At 37.4% G+C, this 20895-nt stretch overlaps 1 protein-coding gene across 1 annotated transcript in view; it reads left to right on the forward strand.

Annotated features, from left to right (window-relative positions):
• Window positions 1-20895, forward strand: part of ABCA12 (ATP binding cassette subfamily A member 12) — a 208734-nt gene that overhangs the window by 103001 nt on the left and 84838 nt on the right. The window contains exons 9-14 of the mRNA XM_032754625.1: window positions 3056-3131; window positions 7695-7813; window positions 10760-10866; window positions 16878-17134; window positions 17226-17338; window positions 18532-18656. Coding sequence (XP_032610516.1) covers window positions 3056-3131; window positions 7695-7813; window positions 10760-10866; window positions 16878-17134; window positions 17226-17338; window positions 18532-18656 — 797 coding nt within the window. The remainder of the gene's footprint in view (window positions 1-3055; window positions 3132-7694; window positions 7814-10759; window positions 10867-16877; window positions 17135-17225; window positions 17339-18531; window positions 18657-20895) is intronic.

Below are 20895 nucleotides of genomic sequence, written 5' to 3' on the forward strand. Positions count from 1 at the left end.
ACTCTGTTATGCTGGAGTGGGGTGGTATCTCATAGCAGAGTTGCTTGGATTCTCTCTAATATAATGATTAAGATAGCTTTGTAGGCTTCATACCACTCTTTCAACTGAAGAACATAATAGGTAATATTTATTGTATCAATGCTCAGTACTTTAGTATCTGAAATTCGTTTTATCATCTAAATAACTCTGTGAGTTACAGTTATTATCCCATTTTATAGACCAAAAAACAGAAGCTTAAGGAGGCTGGGTGCTTGGCCTGTGTTACTCATCCAGCAAGTGGCCAAACAGATTAGAACTTGGATCTGTATATCTCCAAAGCTAGGCCTCAGGAGCTCTTTTATGAACAACCTCACTTAAACATTTACCTACTGGGACATACTTGCTTCTGAGGTATCTCACTGGGACATGCAAGTACCTGCTTAACCTCAGAAGGGCCCACACTTTTAGTCACTGATGGAGCTTGGCTCCCCATCCACACATTCTGTGGGAAGCCATATGCTACATTTTTTCCACTGCCTTCGCCCATTCCTCTCCACAGTCTGATTTCTACCCACTTTCCTCACACCATGTTTATCTCTGATCCACCCTGAAATAGGAGCACACTTCAAGATTTCTTCAGGAGCCTCCTTAGCAACCAAGAAAATAGAGAGTTGCTAATAAACACCTGGGAAGAAAGTTGCCTCCTAACTTCCTATCTCAAGATACCTAATTCTCAGCTCGGCTCCAGCCAGGATCCTTGCTACACAGTTAATACACTCCATAGTATGTCCATTTATAAATACTGAGTTTTGGGAGCAGAGATTATCTTTGTGACTCACTGGAATTTGCTCTTTTGCAAAATAGTACATTATATAAAATTACATTTTTAGGATGTAATTTAGGATAGACATCCTTACTGATAAAAAGAGGTTATCCATGCACCATATTTCTGTGTCTGTGAACACAATTTTTTTAGCTGTATCTATCCCAGTACATATATTTATTTTTTTATTTTTATTTTTATTTTTATTTTTTGAGACAGAGTCTCGCTCTGTCGCCCAGGTTGGAGTGCAGTGGCGTGATCTCGGCTCACTGCAAGCTCCGCCTCCCGGGTTCACGCCATTCTCCTGCCTCAGCCTCCCAAGTACCTGGGACTACAGGCACCCACTACCACGCCTGGCTAATTTTTTATATTTTTAGTAGAGACGGGGTTTCACCGTGTTAGCCAGGATGATCTCGATCTGCTGACCTCGTGATCCGCCCACCTCGACCTCCCAAAGTGCTGGGATTACAGGCATGAGCCACTGCGCCTGGCCTGTGAATACAATTTTAAGTATGCCTAATCTTACAAATAAAAAAGCAGTAAAATCTCAGTTTTTAAGGGTCTGTAACATTTTCTATTTCATTAAGTCCTGTTTAGTATAGTATTTTATTTCAATATACTTTATAGTCCTTAGTGACCAGAGGGAAAAGTCTTTATTTAACTTCAGGGTCAAGTCTATCATTGATAATATAAAGTTAATTTTCTATTAGTTACTTATTTTAATGGCTTGATGAAAAAGAGAAACTCTATAACCACATAGTATTACAAATACCAATTAACTTGCTGAGCATCACATAGGAGTTCAAAGTGAGCAAAATTTGATCTTAGAAAAAGAATTTTATATACCTTTACATTGCAAAAGCATAAATCTCAACAGGTTCTTAAATCTATAGTTATTCTATATATAGATGCCAATACATAATAGGTATTACTATTGTTAATTAGGTTTATTTATTCTGGGCATCCCATTCATTCTTGGCCCTTTAACTCACTGATGCATTACTATTATTAGAGCAATAATATTCAGCTGCATCATGAACAGAGCACAGGAAAACTCTGCTGAACAGGAAAAACTGAGACAGCCACTCTGCCAGATAGTAGGGGCTGTACAAACATTACTTAAACATGACTGATACAGGTGACAGACAAGGAGATTTTTAATTGTGGGATAGTCTTTTTTACACACATACTAATTTAAATAAAGTTAATAATCAGGACCAGAAAAAAAATGGGTGATTGCATAGTTTTGTGCTAGTACCTTTTTAGAAGGCTTTAGGTTGCACTAACTACAGACAATACAAGAACTATTGAAGCTGGTAATAAAATATCCCATTGAAAGTGATTAGGCCAATGCTAAAAATGACAGCTTTGAAACATACTGGATTATTTATAAGGAATGAGTAGAGTCTGAAGAGAAGGGAAATAAGTGATACCATTTCCCTAAAGGAGCTGAATTAAAGTAGTGGATTTATGATGTTTTTATTTATGCAGGGGCCATTTAAAGCATTTTCATTTTCAATTTTTATGTGAATGCTGTTGCACACTTACTCTTTTATGATACAACCTTATGCAGCAGGCTGAATTAGGGACATATTTAACTTCTGGGAGTAACTCATGGTGTTGAATTAGATCTTCATATGTGGTTTCCATTAGACCAAACTTAGTGACTGCCTTCCACACTATGCACCTTCATATTATTTGAGAACTCTCAGAACAGTTCTGTTAACATCAGTCAATTTGCATTCACAGCTGCATTCAATTGAGATTAGTGGCTGCTTTTTGAAAGATAGAAAATATAGATTAGTGATGGCAGATGTTTCCTGAGGCTACATTCTAGACAACTGAAGGCAAAAAAAAAAAAAAAATCCAGTGACCCATAAGACTAAAATTGGCTTCATTTGATTAACAAATCACGTGGTAGTCAATCTTCATTATAGTACTTAGCAGTCATCTGCATATGCAGGTCCTGGGATAAAATAATGTAGTGGCTTGATGCACAGACAAAGAACTTGTTAGAAATGCATATGCTTGACCATCGGGATTATTTTGATCAGTAGGCGTGTATTTCCTATAAATATCACAAATATTTCCAACAAAAGAGCATAGATGTCTTTTATACAATTCTTTGGAGAATGATTCTGCAGATTTCTGCATTTTCTCCTCATTAATTTGACCTGGGATGGTTTTCACTGAGGAAAAAAATCTTTAAGCAAACATGTTAAATGTTTACCTATATAAAAATTATTACTTTAGGTGACTCCGATAATATAACACATGTGTGGAAGGAGGATGATGGACAGACATTATCTCCAAGCAGTCTGGCTGCACAGTAAGTCTTTGTTTATTTCTAAATAGGTAGATAACTTGGCTGAATAGACAATCAAAACAATTTCTAAACATAATTCGCTTATCGGTGTACATAAGCATGGAATAGAAAAATCAACTATTGACTGAGCAAAGGAAAGGGCATAGTCCAAGTGTAGTAAAGTTGAAACTTATTTTTTGATATTATTTAATGATACTTTAGCATTGCACAAGAAAATCTCTTTTTCAGTTCCAAGCTTGCATAACTAGATCTAATGTGTCATGTCTGGATTGGTTACCTTATGCCTATGAGGATGATCTAGCTGGAGGGCTGCCAACACTTTTCTTTCACCACAAACAGTGTATAAGTATCTGTCTCTTGCTCTGTGCAGGCTGCTATAGCAAAATACCATAATCTGAGCAGCTTATAAACAAGCCTCCTAATACCGTCATCTTGAGGGTTAGGAGTTCAACATATGAATTTTGGGAGAACATACTCATTCATACCATAGCAGCCTCCAATTTTTTTATTACTATTTTTTGGGTTTCTAGAGAATAAAAATATTTTTTATGCTTAAACAAGATAAGGCAAAATTTGTTTGCTTTCAGTAGTATTCAGTTAGGCAAAACTGTTTGTAGGTAATTTAATTTGAGGCTTTTATTGGCATATATAAAGTCCTGGGAATAGGCAGTGGAAATAACAGCAGCAATGATGCTGTCTAAAGACCATTAATGTAAGCAGATACTGAAGTAACTGTGATAATTATGGTCAGAAATGCAAACAGTTGCTTATGGTAGTTAATTGACGTAAATTCCTGTAGTTCAAGGCAAATTTAGAGACAAGATGGCCTGCCTGTTAGGTAAAGATTACTTTAGCCTATAAATTATACTATTGAAATTCTTTGATTTTAGTCCCAAAGGATACATTTTTGTGCCAACGGAAATCTATACAAATAAAAACAAATAAGAGTACTTAGGTTTAACCAATTTTTTTCTTTTTCTAAAATAGAATGTACATAGTTGTTTACAAACTTTCTATTATTTAACGAGAAGTTCTCCAACTCTGAGTAGATTCTGGCCAAAATCCTTGCATAAACAACTACCTCCTCTTTCTGCCACCATCTCTCTCATCCTCTAAGGTGGCTGACCCAGGTGCTTCTCTCAGAGCAACCAAGCCCTTAGACAATTTCACCCTAGCCAGGCTGCCATGTTTCAAATAGTCATGTCTTTTTTTTCTTTTTTGAGACGGAGTCTGGCTCTGTCGCCCAGGCTGGAGTGCAGTGGTGCCATCTCGGCTCACTGCAAGCTCTGCCTCCTGGGTTCATGCCATTCTCCTGCCTCAGCCTCCCAAGTAGTTGGGACTACAGGCGCCCGCCACCACGCCAGGCTAATTTTTTTTTCTGGTGTTTTTAGTACAGACGGGGTTTCACCGTGTTAGTCAGGGTTGGTCTTGATCTCCTGACCTCGTGATCTGCCCGCCTCGGCCTCCCAAAGTGCTGAGATTACAGGCGTAAGCCACCGCGCCTGGCCAAATAGTCATGTCTTTTAAACACATTCCCTATATAGTCATCAAAAATAATAATAGCAAAATACCTTTAAACTGAGATAACTGCATGCTTATTGCTGAAGCCAGGTATTTTTATCAGAGCCTTGAGGCATCAATAGCATTGACAATGTCAGCGCCACAGACCTGCAAATTCCACAGCAAATGTAGTTAGTTGCTGACAGCTGGCTGACAGTTTATTAGGAAGAATTCAATACTTCTAAGATGGCTCTTGTTGTGATTGATGAAATTAAGGGATTTCTTATCTTCAGATTTCCTTTCTATTCCAGCTTTAAAATAATCACAGAGTGGCAATACCGGTATAAGATAAAAGTTATTTTGGCTCAGAATTTTCTAAAGAAAGATGTTCAAAAATACTTTTTCCTCATAGCTCTACTTTCTCCTAATTATTTTTGTTCTAAAGTCATTATTTTTATTGTTTTGTGTTTGTACTTATGCACATGAATGTGCACATCCAGACACTTACCTTTTATTGTAAGCACTCTTGGGAAGTAGGAAGGATTTTGTATAAAGGATTACTCCAGTGTTTTAAGGGAATAATTGGGTATTTATGCCAAAATTGTGGCACACAGATATGAGATCTTATTTTGGGGTATACTAAGTCTATTCTCAGAAATTTTTGTAATCAAATGTTCTTCACGAAACTAAGAGAATGGCTTATCAAGGTCAATTCTAGCTCGACTGTCCTCTATTTTAAGCTTGACAATACACCATGAAAATCTCTTGTTCCGGTCCATCTAAGTAGATAAGGCCAATATTTTGCTGTTGAGCAATGCACCAAGTGGAAATAGCTCTATGTTGTAACAATGAGGACAGACAGAAAGACAAACACAAAAGGCGGAAGGGCAATATTGGGAAGTGTGGGGAAAGGTGAGGAGAGGAAGGGAGAACCACCTTACTGAAGCAGGAGAATGACCCGACGTGTGCTTATCCAGCGATGCCTCATTGGGCACTTCTCAGATAAATGGCCAGTATCTCTGCAGCTTCCTGCATCTCTTTTCCTTGTGTATTTATCCTTTCCACAGATATTAACTCAAGTGTATGAGGTGCGAAATACAAATGCTAGATATTCTGTGAGGGGGATGGGGTCAGGGGTGAACAGGGAATGGGATACAAAACTAAATGGATCATTCTTTCAGTTTGCTCAGAGGAGAAATGTTTATCTTGAAACCTCTGCTTATCACTATAGCCAAATAAAATAGATGGATTATTCTACCTCCTCTTCCCAAAATAGATGCAGTAAATTTATAATTATTCTCATAATTTCATTTGTCTCTTCTTTGACGTCTTAGATTCTCAAATCCCATCTTCCAGCTTATCTTTAGAATATTCTTTCTGACACTGCTTCCCACTACCCTCAACATTCTGAAAGTATCATTTCAAAATACCTGCTCAGGGTTTTTTGAGTAAGTGCTGTGAGTATATGGTTATTATTAGACCTTGGCTTGATTTGATTTGACTTGACTCACTGATGTCATAGGTGGACTACAGTCCATGAAACTTGACTCTAGGCGTGACTTCATATTATATGGGTAACCTATACAACAGGGTTAGTTTTGTCACCTGTCACACTCCTGTTGCATTTTTAACAGTAATAATGTGATTTAGAAATTTCCCTAATAGACAGTTTCTTTTATTTAGGACAGAAAACTTACTCTAAGAATACACTCTCCTGGTCCTTCATTTGTGAATTGATCAATGTCATTAACTATCTATAAGGAGGCTTTGATAAATAATGAAGCTCACTGTCTAAAATCTCTAAGGTCTGAGACCACCAAATATAGTATTACCAAGAGTCTCTAGTCAAGGAAATGCCTATGCACAAGGATGAGCGCTTGTAAAATGGATACTTTTTTAAAAAATATAAAGACTATGAATAGTATGTAAATGAGTCAGCCCTCTGACCACTTTGCTGTGCTCTGACTGCCAAGTTAGAGACTTTTCTTGCCATGTATTTTTTTTTCTTTTAAAGTTCCTCAAGGATCCAGTGTTGTTAACCCACATTTAAACACCCTGAGTCTTCTTTAATATTGATGAAAATATTTTCCTGCATTTACTAGCTATGCCAAGGTTAATCGTTCCCACTCGCATTTTAATAAAATCTAAGTTAAACATCCAGTAGGACTAGTTAATTTGTGTATTGTACAGTTTGATTCAAAACAGATGATCCCCAAATCAGCCATTGACATTTTTTCTATCTTTACATAAAATTCAATAGTAGACACTAAGGGAAGAAGTTACAAAATAAATAGAGATGCAGCCTCACAGTTGAAGTGACAGAGCACACATAATACGCACATACTCATTCACATAGCTTTACTCACTCATGTAGCCTTAAAAATCTTAGGCCCTTTCCTTACTTGCCAATCACTTTGAAAGGAAACCAGAAAGTGGTTAATTTGGAAACACTAAATTGGTTGATTGGAGAAAAAAGGAACTTATATTGGTCAATGGGATCCCATTAGTTCAAAATTAAATGAATTCAAATCTAGTTATTCAACATTATAGGTGGAAAGGACCCAGCAGATCATCTAGCCCCCAGCTTTCAATTGACAAGAGAAGAATCGGAGAGTCAGAAGTGGGTTGCCAGATTTAGAAAATAAAAAGAAAAGTAAAAAAAATTGCAGGACTCGTGGGATGTACTTAAACACAAAAAAGATTATTCATTGTTTATCTATGACTCAACTTTAACTGGGAGTCCAGTATTTTACCTGGCAACCTTCACCCAGTGACCTTTTTCTTTCAGGTAAGTGTGCCTAGAAATGGCCTTAAGATGACCTATGATGGAATATTAAAACAATTAAATATAAAGATAGCACACATAGAAAAGGCAAGTGCTCAGAGGATCTAGAGGAGTGCTGCCCTGGTACAGTTAAACTGGGTGAGGGAAGACATCCAACTGCATAGAATTTCAATGTTCAAGTCAACCAATGCCAAACAACCAGGGACCAAAATGATCTCAACAAAACGGCTTTGCTTTATTTTTATATGTCTTAATTTCTATATTCTTTTCTAATTCTGCAGGCTCCTAATTCTGGAAAACTTTGAAGATGCCCTCTTAAATATATCAGCAAATAGTCCTTATATTCCTTACTTGGCATGTGTGAGAAATGTGACTGACAGTTTGGCCAGAGGTTCGCCAGGTAATACTGTTCTTAACAGTCAAAATGCTGCTCATGGTTTCTACCTCTGTTCTAAAGTAGTGAGTTTTTGAGGCATTTGCTTACACAGGAAAGAAAATTTGTAAAATCTTAGTTTCCATATGCATCAGTTTCAGTCTGGTGATTTGATATACAAAGGGAATGTCTTGTCATATTCTCATATTATTCTGTTGCTGCTGCTAGCACTAGCTGGCCACCTGGACAAACTTTAATATATAATGGCCATATAATGGATAATATGATAATGGCCACTGGGACAAATTTTCCAAGTGTCCGGAGTCATTAGAGGTTCACATGACCCTTCATGACATTTTTATGCTCTTAATAATCTTAGTTATTGAAAAATATTAAGGAATAATGGAGAGAAGGGCTTAAAGGAGCTGATGGAGCTGAAAGCCAAGTTTCGAGAACTACGCGAAGATTGCAGAAGCCTCGGTAGCAGATGCGATCAACTGGAAGAAAGGGTATCGCTGATGGAAGATGAAATGAATGAAATGAAGCGAGAAGGGAAGTTTAGAGAAAAAAGAATACAAAGAAACGAACAAAGCCACCAAGAAATTTGGGACTATGTGAAAAGACCAAACCTACGTCTGATTGGTGTACCTGAAAATGACGGGGAGAATGGAACCAAGTTGGAAAACACTCTGCAAGATATTATCCAGGAGAACTTGCCCAATCTAGCAAGGCAGGCCAACATTCAGATTCAGGAAATACAGAGAACGCCACAAAGATACTCCTCGAGAAGAGCAACTCCAAGACACATAACTGTCAGATTCACCAAAGTTGAAATGAAGGAAAAAATGTTAAGGGCAGCCAGAGAGAAAGGTCGGGTTACCCACAAAGGGAAGCCCATCAGACTAACAGCTGATCTGTCAGCAGAAACTCTACAAGCCAGAAGAGAGTGGGGGCCGATATTCAACATTCTTAAAGAAAAGAATTTTCAACCCAGAATTTCATATCCAGCCAAACTAAGCTTCATAAGTGAAGGAGAAATAAAATACTTTACAGACAAGCAAACGCTGAGTGATTTTGTCACCACCAGGCCTGCCCTACAAGAGCTCCTGAAGGAAGCACTAAACATGGAAAGGAACAACCGGTACCAGCCACTGCAAAAACATGCCAAATTGTAAAGACCATCGAGGCTAGGAAGAAACTGCATCAACTAATGTGCAAAATAACCAACTAACATCATAATGACAGGATCAGATTCACACATAACAATATTAACGTTAAATGTAAATGGGCTAAATGCTCCAATTAAAAGACACAGACTGGCAAACTGGATAAGGAGTCAGGACCCATCAGTGTGCTGTATTCAGGAAACCCATTTCACGTGCGGAGACAAACAGACTCAAAATAAAGGGATGGAGGAAGATCTATCAAGCAAATGGAAAACAAAAAAAGGCAGGGGTTGCAATCCTAGTCTCTGATAAAATAGACTTTAAACCAACAAAGATCAAAAGAGACAAAGAAGGCCATTACATAATGGTAAAGGGATCAATTCAACAAGAAGAGCTAACTATCCGAAATATATATGCACCCAACACAGGAGCACCCAGATTCATAAAGCAAGTCCTGAGTGACCTACAAAGGGATTTAAAGTCCCACACAATAATAATGGGAGATTTTAACACCCCACTGTCAACATTAGACAGATCAACGAGACAGAAAGTTAACAAGGATATCCAGGAATTAAACTCAGCTCTATACAAAGTGGACCTAATAGACATCTACAGAACTCTCCACCCCAAATCAACAGAATATACACTTTTTTCAGCACCACACCACGCCTATTCCAAAATTGACCACATAGTTGGAAGTAAAGCTCTCCTCAGCAAATGTAAAAGAAACTGTCTCTCAGACCACAGTGCAATCAAACTAGAACTCAGGATTAAGAAACTCACTGAAAACCGCTCAACTACATGGAAACTGAACAACCTGCTCCTGAATGACTATTGGGTACATAATGAAATGAAGGCAGAAATAAAGATGTTCTTTGAAACCAATGAGAACAAAGACACAACATACCAGAATCTCTGGGACACGTTCAAAGCAGTGTGTAGAGGTAAATTTATAGCACTAAATGCCCACAAGAGAAAGCAGGAAAGATCCAAAATTGACACCCTAACATCACAATTAAAAGAACTAGAAAAGCAAGAGCAAACACATTCAAAAGCTAGCAGAAGGCTAGAAATAACTAAAATCAGAGCAGAACTGAAGGAAATAGAGACACAAAAAACCCTTCAAAAAATTAAAGATAATATAGAGTTCTAAAAGCGGTGTAAATTACATAAACAAAGGCATTTTGTGGCAGACTATTTTTATTTTCTACCCTTACACACTTTATTTGCAATTTTCTGCCTACATGGGCAACCAAAAAGATTATATTTAATCAAACATTTCTTTTTTTTTTTTTTGAGAGAAAAGACCTACTTCCTCACATTTTCTAGGACACACACATTCTTTTTTCCTGCACCAAAAATAGTTTTCTGAGAGTTAATGGCAAGCAAATAGCACAACAAATATGTAAGTCTGGACTTTGTTTACAAGGTATGAATTAATCAAGGTTGGAAAGGCATATTTATATCACAGTGATTCTATAACCTATTCTCTCCAAGATACTTCAACTTAACAGTATATCCAAAAGTCAGGAATGAAAGCATAGTGAGTTCACAAAGAGCCAAAACTATGTAGCACCTTTGCTAGAAATATTTTTATCTCTAAGCAGATATTTTTAAAATAATGAACTCTATTGTCCCCATGGTTCAAATAAAGGTTAAATTTTCACTCATCTTATATTTATATTGAAGTAGGCTATATTATCTTAGGCAAAATTTAGTAATAAATCAGGATAGAGGTGTCTTTCAAATTGGTTTCCTAAATGACCTTGCAATTCACATAAAGTAACTCCTCTCCCTTCCTTTACAGAAAATCTAAGACTCCTGCAGTCCACAATACGATTTAAAAAATCTTTTCTTCGCAATGGTTCCTATGAGGATTACTTTCCTCCAGTTCCTGAAGTCCTAAAATCAAAAGTAAGCCATGACAGTAAAAAAAAAAAAAAAAAAAAAAAAAAAACCTTAACACTTCCCATAATATTTGGCAAGATACACTTTTACTTTAAGTTTTAAATCTCTTTGTAAATAATGATCCTATTTTAACTCTAGATTTATAATGGCCCTACTTATGACTCTAGAAAAATGGTGACAAAAGAGTTTATGGCTGGATGCCGTAGCTCATGCCTGTAATTCCAGCTACTCAGGAGGCCGAGGTGGGAAGAATCACTTAAGACCAGGAGTTTGAGGCTGCAGTCAGCTGTTGTCACACTGCGCTCCAGCCTAAGTGACAGTGTGAGACCCTGTCTTTAAAAAAAAAAAATAAATAAATTTAAAAAAAAGTTTTTAAAGAGTTTGACGTTATATAATAGTATTTTTTTTTTTTTTTTTTTTTTTTTTTTTTTTTTTTTGAGACGGAGTCTTGCTCTGTCGCCCAGGCTGGAGTGCAGTGGCGCGATCTCGGCTCACTGCAACCTCCGCCTCCCGGGTTCACGCCATTCTCCTGCCTCAGCCTCTCCGAGTAGCTGGGACTACAGGCGCCCGCCACCACGCCCGGCTAATTTTTTGTATTTTTGGTAGAGACGAGGTTTCACCGTGGTCTCGATCTCCTGACCTCGTGATCCGCCCGCCTCGGCCTCCCAAAGTGCTGGGATTACAAGCGTGAGCCACCGCGCCCGGCCCTAGTATTTTGTTTTTAATCAGTGGAGATCTGTGCATGAAATGACCCAAAAGAGCTAACTACAGTATCCACATTTATAAGGGAATGGCTAACAATAGTTATCGTATTAAACTTCATAATTTGAAAGAGATTTGAAAAAGGATTCGTAATAATGATTTCTAATTTGAGATGTCCTAAGTTTTAAAATTTGTAAAAGTAGATTTTGAAAGCTGATGTTTTAGATTTCACAGCATACAAAAATCTCAAAATGTGGTTCACCCTATTTTTATTGCTGTCATCAGAAGCTAAAATGAATAATTCATATCAAAATTTATGATACTAGATAATGTGGGAAAAGGCAACCAAAAAATATATAACTCTATGTGGGAATAACTTTATGCTTGTCTATTATTCTTTATCTCATACATATAGTATACAGGTTATCATGAAATTTAGTTTATTTTTTAAATAACCATATTAAACTTTGAAAGCTGTTTTCCTAGAAAGAATAGCTATTTAATTGGATTTACATAGGAATAAAGTGAAATTAAGAACTGGTTTATTCAGGGCAAGCAAGATGACTTGTATAGTGAACACGGTATAATTAAGCAGGCATGCAAAACATTATGTCCATGTATATTACAAATAAATGTGCTAGTTACCATTACCTACATTTTAGCCCTAGTCTTCTACATGCATCAAAATTTCTAATATACTTAATTTAGCATTATCTTAATTTGTTTGTGCAAATGAGAAGGAAGCTGTGCATTCATCTGGAAAATTCCTACTCATCCCTCAAGGACAAGTTTAAACACCACTTCTTCCATATTAGAGTATCACCTTTCTGTTTTTCAGCCAGGATAATGACTTTTTCTTCTGTGCTCCTATAATATTTGTCCATTCCTTTTTTTATCAATTATATGTGCTCCCATAATACTAATCTATTTATTTGTAAGACATACCCTCTAACCCCAAAGTGCTTATGGTCAGTCCAGTGGAGGAGATGGGAAAGCAGACCAACAATTGTAATACAGTGAGATAAGTGTTGTGATAAGGTGGATAGAGGCTTCTGTGCATGGAGGCGGGATATCTAACACGGATTGTAAGGGATAGAGGTGGAGAGAAGAAATTCCGTAGAGAAAATAATGCTCTCTCTGAGTTTTGAAGGCTGTGTAGAATTAGGTTAGTTGTGCATTCTAGACATAGAGTCCTGAGTTTAAGAAGATAGAGGCGTGAACTTGAAAGACAGGTATGGAGTATCTGCAGTCATGTGTTCAGCTGGAACAGAAGATGCCCATGTGATAGGCAGAAAAGAGGGCTGCAGGGTGAGGCTGAGCCTAGATCCTGACTTCCTTGGCAAGGAGTTTGAATTTGATCATGAAAGTTGTAAATTTGAAGGTGAAATTTGCATTTTAGAAAGAGACATCTCTAATGAGGTGACATCTCCAATGACAGTGAGATTTCTGTCCTTTGGAACTCATTACTTGGCATTACAATTTGTTGCATATGTCAGGTCTGTTTTCCTCACTAGAGTTTAAGCTGATGAAATTATGATTTCATCACCCCTAAAGCCCCACATAGTAGGAGCTTAAGGCTTGATTCATGAATGTATGAAAAAGTGAGCGTGTTAAAGTAGAGTACTGACAATATAATCATGCTCCCTGGGCAATTACTTATTGTAGTTCTTGACTTAGAAAGTCACCAGGAAGCATATAATATACACTAAGGAAATGGAAACACCACAGTCTCAACCATTTATACTAATGGGATGGGACTGGGGCTAAAAGTAATTTAAAACATCATCCCCAATTTGAATATAATGCTCTCCTTGAGGGTTACATTATGGAAAAATTTCTAGAAGCCACAGAAGTGGAAATAAACTACATTCTTTTCCTCTGAGTAGAAAATCTGTCATCATTTATAACAAGCATGGCTGTTATTTGAAATTGACGGGACCTATTCAGTCCTAGACCACAAGCTCCATGAGGAATATTGCCAGGTCTGTTCCTTTACCATTGCATCCCCAGCACCTGGCATAGGGTATGACACATGGGAAACACTCAGTACCTATCACTGAAAGGATGAAGACAAACTCCTAGAGTTTCACAGTTACTGATGCTCTTAGTCCCCTGCTTTGTTCACCCTGATAATCAGTATCATGCTTGTGACCATCAGTTAGGGCACACCCAATCTAATGCTTTATTCGTGATATTCCTAAGATGGTGGTGAACCCTGTCATTCATTGGTGACTTTTCCCAGCTTTTTCTCCTTCCCAGAACATTCTGCTCTTCTTGAACTTTTGTGTTTTCTCCTCCCTTCATTGTTTTATCTTTTTTCTTTCCAGTTGCTTTGATGGGAAGAATAACTTCCTGATTAGGGAGCTATGCATAAAGTGGGTGTTCCTGTATTGGGTAGAAATACAAATAACCCAATATTTTTATTGTAAAACCTGTAACATTTTAAATAGACTCATTTTTCCCTCTATTTACCCACCAAGAGCTCAGGAATATTGCTGCTTTATCATTTTATGCCCATTGCTATTGTGAGGTCAGTACCATCATGTCACTTACAATTCTGATTCAGATACATTTGAAAAGCATCCGGCAGTGGAGAATTCAGTCACAGCTGGAGAAGGCGTTAGTCATCCGTTGTTCTATTTTAAGCCTGAACTTTTACTCGTGATAAAAGAGAGAAGGGCTGCACATGAAGCTTTGGCAAATCTGTAATCTGAAGTTGACACATACTTTTGAAGAAAGAATTCTAATTCACTGAATTTATGTTGATTATTAATGATCTGTGAAGCTTCTAGAACTTTAATGCCTGTATTGTTCTCAGAATAAAGTAGTAAGTAATGACAAAGAGGAAGTGACCGTAATGTTGCTTCCTGGTGGATATGCTTCTCAATGCATTCCACATTATGGGCCCTGAATTATATTTTTATTTCAGAGAGCCAAGCCTATTAGCCACAGTGTGGCTAGATTTCCAATTTCCTCTTCTATAACTTTTATCTCACTAAGCCAAGACTATACTATATGGACTTTTGCTGGTTTCCCACATATGTACACCAAACTTATAATTAAAAAACATATTTCAGTCTCTACTGGGTAAAAGTCATTCAAATGTACAACACCCTCAAAGCTCAATTAAAACAAATATATTAGTCCAACAGAATTTATCTTTTTATTTAATAAATTACCAAAAAAAAACTCACTGGAGAATGTAATATAGAGGCTTCACTCCATTTATTACAGGTTTAATCATATCTAGTAGCTGGAAAATCAAAAGAAAGACTAGAGTGGCAAATGCAGTTATAGGTGGTACAGTGATTGGGTCTATTCCAGAATGGAAAATTTCTCATAGCAATAACACTAGTAAGTAGAATTTTTGTACATATAAACCTATTTTTGAATAGTTCAAACCCAGAGGTCAATTATAATATTAAGTACAATGGAAATTAGACCAGTGATATTTACTAAGATGACCAACATTTAATTGCTATAACCTACGTGTAGTTATAAATCTCTCATTAAAGACACATCATTGTGCCTTTCTTATTTGATAATATAGAAATAAATATTCCCAAACATTTGCCGGTACCATAAAATACTTCATTTCAGTCAAACTGTAACTTCTGATTGGAAACTGAGCTGCAATGAATGACACATATATTTGTTTCTTAGGATGTTGTCCCAATTTATTTCCCTTCTTAAAAGAAACAGCTCTAGAGTAGCATCCAAGCACAATGGAATTTTCTCTCCCATGGGCACATATTATTTTTTCCCCAGGATGTAGGGCACGGAATATATCCTCAGAACACATAGAACACAGTGAACTGATAGAGGAATATCATTGACAGGATAGGAAATTATTTGATTTTCATTTTCCTCTTTTTCCTCCGGGTGTGGGATTTTTAAACCTTTTTAAGCACTTTTTAAAGCACTTTGAAAGACAAAAGCACCCAGTATCCTGTAATACCTAAGAGAGAAAACGACGTCAATAACGGCGCAGGCACTTCCAAAAAATCAGGCATCTTCTCGTCCATAGTTTAAATACAGTCTTATTAGAATGAATGTGATCTTCATGCTGCAGTTCAAGAAAGGCTTTTAAAATTTTTTGTTAACCTTTAAAAATTGTTGACTGGCCACAGTGGCTCACATCTGTAATTCCAGCACTCAGGGAGGCTGAGGCCCACAGATGGCTTCAGCCTGAGAGTGAGATTAGCCAGGGCAACATGGTGAAACCCTGTTTCTACAGAAAATACTAAACATTAGCCAGGAGTGCAGGTATATGCCTGTAGTCCTAGCTACTTACTCAAGAGGCTAAGGTGGGAGGATCACCTGAGCCTGGAGGTCGAGGTTGCAGTGAGCTGTGATGGTGCCAGTGTACTCCAGCCTGGGTGACAGAGTGAGACCCTGTCTCAAAAAATAAAAATAAAAATAAGGATTTTGGTAAAATAAACATAACATTTACTATCTGAACCATTTTTTTAACTATATAGTGCAGTTGTGTTAAGTACATTCACATTGTTGTGCAACTAATCTCCAGAACTCATTTCATCTTGTAAAACTGAAACTCCATATTCATTAAACAACTCCTCATCCTCTACTTTCCCAGCCCCTAACAACCCCCGTTTTGCTTCCGTTGCTATGAATTTGACTACTCTAGGTACCTCGTCATATAAGTGGAATCATAGAGTATTAGACCATTCACCTTTCCTTTACTGCGACTGGCTTATTTCACTTAGCATAGTATCCTCAAGGTTCATTCATGTTGCAGCCTGTGTCAGAATTTCTTTCCTTTTTAAGGTTTAATAATATACCACTCTGTGTGTGTGTGTACATTCCCACCAACAGTGCACAAGGGTTATAATGTCTCCACATCTTCTCCAACACTTGTTATTTTCTGTTTTTTTTTTAAATAGTAGTCATCTTAACGAGTGTGAGAAAGAAATACTTTTTAAAAGTTCTAAAACAAACCTGCTTTTCATCTGCCCTTACATATGATTTAAACTATACATCAAAATATAAAATTAGTCGAAGTATTTGTGAGTTAAGCTGGATAAAACTAAACTACATTTTTTAAACCTGTGACTCCACAGAGAAAGACAGGTCTAATAGGCCCAAAAGTTTTATCACGTTCTTAAGAGAACAATAAACTCAAATGACAGAGAGTAAGTACTTTATAATAAAACTAACGCCAAATGCCAACTAGCCAAACACACAGGCAGAATGTTTTTCTTAAAGGAAATCGATTGTGGTTGCTTATTATCAACTACTATATACATAGAAAAATGTAACTAATCTATTTCCCACTCTTTTCCCTTTTTGGAAAGCTGTCTCAACTTCGAAACTTGACCGAACTTCTTTGTGAATCTGAAACTTTCAGTTTGATAGAGAAGTCATGCCAGCTCTCTGATATGAGCTTTAGGAGCCTGTGTGAAGACAGTGAGTTTGATCTCCAACTCCTCGAAGCAGCAGAGCTGGGCACCGAAATAGCAGGCAGCTTACTGTACCATGACAATGTCATATCTAAAAAAGTGAGAGATTTGCTGACTGGGGATCCAAGCAAAATTAATTTAAATATGGATCAGTAAGTTTTTCCATTGTCTTCTTCCTTGGTGAAATCTCTTTCAAAATATTGATATACTTAGTTGAATTTCTTCTTTTCTGTTTTGTTCCAGGTTTCTAGAACAGGCACTGCAAATGAATTACTTGGAAAATATCACTCAGTTAATACCGATCATAGAAGCCATGCTGCATGTCAATAACAGTGCAGATGCTTCTGAAAAGCCAGGTGTTTCCCCATCCACATTTTAAATCTTGTCTTACTAGAATGCATGTGATTCTCACGCTGCAGTTTAAGAAAGGCTTTTTTGAAGTTCCCAGCCAAACTCACTTTGCTATCTGCCCTTACACATGAGAAACCTGAAGCATTCAAATATGGTTACTTGTCTAAAGTAAACACACAGAAAGCTAGCAGAGAATGAAACAGGGAAATTTGATTTCACAGCAAAAAGATCTTCAGAAGTTTAGTTAGACCATTCACCTTTTGTTTCTCTGATATATTAAAGTGCATCCGATAGTCAGCTGCAACAATGAAATTTACTTGCTTCTGTGAAAATAATCTGATGGAAGAAAACCAAAAGGATGCACTGCTGTCTACAGAAATCTCAATTCAGAACTTTCTATTAGTATTCCAAGCATGAGGTATCATGCAATATGTTTCTTCTTTGCATAATTCCTCAATACTGAAAGGAAAGGCATTCAGAATTTTGGACAACGGGCAGCCACAAAATTGGAATGGCACTAGATTCAAAAATAAAAAAAGATGTATTTGCATGAAGGATACTTAAAAGAAATGGAAAGGCATTTGCAGGATGATTATTACAATCTGCTAAAATCAAAATATTGTTTATTGTGCCATAAATGACCCAGAAATAAAAGAATTATAATCACTGTCCTAAAAGAGTTTGAAGTTAAACACATTCTATTTAAAAGTGAGATAATGATTGTAAAAACCCTTTATAACTGTAGTGTGACTGTAGTTAAAGAAAAATGCTCTGTGGCATTATGTGTGGATTTATCAAACTTTGTCCTAAATTGACAAGATTACATGATCCCAGATTAAAAAACATATTGAATCTGTGTGATATTTTAAATCAAATGGAGAGATATTTAGTGCATTATGTGATCAAAATCTTTGAGGAAAGCATATTTTCCTTAAATAAACCTTGACTTGTAGATACCTAAGGAAAATTTATAACCCAGAGCAATCTGTTACCTCGGGTTTATGATATCATAATAAGAACAAATCTAAATCAGATAGAAATAGATCCTAAAGATGCAAAGTTTGCCAAAACTGGGAGACATCTGCCCCTGAGAAGGCATGTATGTTTTAGTCTAGAAGGTTTCTCTACGTTAGTCATACTAAAAAGAGTGACCTGACAAACCAACATGTGTTTTCTTTTTACATTTTTCTTCTTGCAGGTCAGTTACTAGAAATGTTTAAAAATGTTGAACAGCTGAAAGGAGATTTAAGGAGAACAACAGGAATGTCCAACAGGACTATTGACAAGTTGCTGGCCATTCCCATCCCTGATAACAGAGCTGAGGTGGGGTGTCATGTGTTTGTACTTACATGCAGTTCTTAGAAATTTAAATAGCATTTAGCCTTTGTTGAGTGCTTACCAGTTAAACACTGAGAAGTTGCATGCTAATCTGGTGAATTTTCTATGCAAGCAATAAACCTGGAGGCCTAATTAATGATAGAAGAAAAATTTTGAAGCAAGAATTTTATTACTATGTGCCCCTTTTTTCTTTATTTTGCCTTCTCCTTTCCCATGCCCCATTTGTTCTTTCCTTTTCCTTACCCCCAGATGGCTTCCTCAATCAATGAGCTTGCAGTGAGCTGAGATCGCGCCACTGCACTCCAGCCTGGGTGACAGAGCGAGACTCCGTCTCAAAAAAAAAAAAAAAAAAAAAAAGAATTATATTCACTGTCACAATTACATTGTCTGAGGTGAATTTGTACCTACTCAAATGCTATCAAAGTCAAACTTCAGTAACCTAATTGGGGGAAAATATATGGACACTACTTACTATTGCTTGCAACTAAAATTAAAATGGATATTCATTTCTACTTTTTAAAAGTCCCACAGCAAGACATAGCATATACAATAGATGTGGCCAAGGGAACTAAGGGTAAGTTTGTGGTTGTAGTAAACATTTTTTGATGTGAAAATGAATAATGTCATTTCTTCATATGCTGGTAATAGGGTTTTCCACTCAAAATGTCTTATCTTTTATTCTTTTTCCAAGTCCATTGTCTGGAAGTGTCATGGACATTTTCCAAAAGAGCTGCAGAGCTCAAGGCCTCATCCTTTCAAACCTTACGTGTGACAGAGTGTGTCATTTCTAAGCATAGCCCAGTTATTTTCCAATACTGGATAGTTTCTAAAAAGCCTTTAAGGTTCCCCTTGAAAAATATTGCAGCTATCTCTTGTCATTTTAATTGGTTCCCCCGTACAAAAATTAAAACAGCTTTGCCTTTACTGTACTAGTAAATAATATTCATTGATCTTTTCTCTTTAAACTCACCTTTTGATTATTTGATCCTAAGATATAATTTCAGCAATCAAGTTTTTGGCTTCTCTAGAGCAGGTTCATTTTAGTAAATAAAACATGTAAATGGAGAGTCTACATTCTTATTACTTTCAAGAGGAAAGAGTGAAGAGTTCCTATGGCCTTGAATGTTATACGCTTTTCTCTTTATTTCAACTCTGGCAATAAAGATGACATCTTATTTTGCGTAATTATACCTCACTATCTACAGGAGCATTACTCTTCAAGATGGGTGATTCACATGATTGTAGGATCTGAAGCTCTTTTTCTTTGCTTTACATCTCTGGACTCACAGAGTATATTGCCTAAGATTATAACTTTGAATGATTACAAAAATTAAATGCAATTTGAATTTATTAAGAGTGAGATTTTAAAGGGAGCAAAGTCTTTTTTTTTTTTTTTTGAGATGCAGTCTTGCTCTGTTGCCCAGGCTGGAGTGCAGTGGTTCTTTTTTTTTTTTTTGAGATGCAGTCTTGCTCTGTTGCCCAGGCTGGAGTGCAGTGGTACAATCTCGGCTCACCACAAGCTCTGCCTCCCTGGTTCACACCATTCTCCTGCCTCAGCCTCCCAAATAGCTGGGACTACAGGCGCCCGCCACCACACCCAGCTAATTTTTTGTATTTTTAGTAGAGATGGGATTTCACTGTGTTAGCCAGGATGGTCTTGATTTCCTGACCACGTGATCCTCCTGCCTTGGCCTCCCAAAGTGCTGGGATTACAGGCGTGAGCCACCGCGCCCAGGCAGGGAGCAAAGTCTTAAACTAACGTTTTCCCCAAACTTACTCCAAACCGCTTGTCTTTCTTGGCATCATCATTCACCCAGCTGTTCAGGCAAGAAATCCAGGGGTCATCCTGAATGTCTCCTTGTCTCTTTTTTCTCCATCTTTTTTTTTTTTGAGACGGAGTCTCGCTCTGTTGCCCAGGCTGGAGTGCAGTGGCGCAATCTTGGCTCACTGCAAGCTCCGCCTCCCTGGTTCACGCCATTCTCCTGCCTCAGCCTCTCCGAGTAGCTGGGACTACAGGCGCCCGCCACCACGCCTGGCTAATTTTTTTGTATTTTTAGTAGAGATGGGGTTTCACCGTGGTCTCGATCTCCTGACCTCGTGATCCGCCCGCCTCGGCCTCCCAAAGTGCTGGGATTACAAGCATGAGCCACCGCGCCCGGCCTCTTTTTTCTTCTATTTTTGAGACAGAGTCTCACCCTGTCTCCCAGGCTGGAGTGCAATGGCG

This window comes from Hylobates moloch, unplaced genomic scaffold (genome assembly GCF_009828535.3).
Source record: "Hylobates moloch isolate HMO894 unplaced genomic scaffold, HMol_V3 SCAFFOLD_1, whole genome shotgun sequence".
NCBI lineage: Eukaryota > Metazoa > Chordata > Mammalia > Primates > Hylobatidae > Hylobates > Hylobates moloch.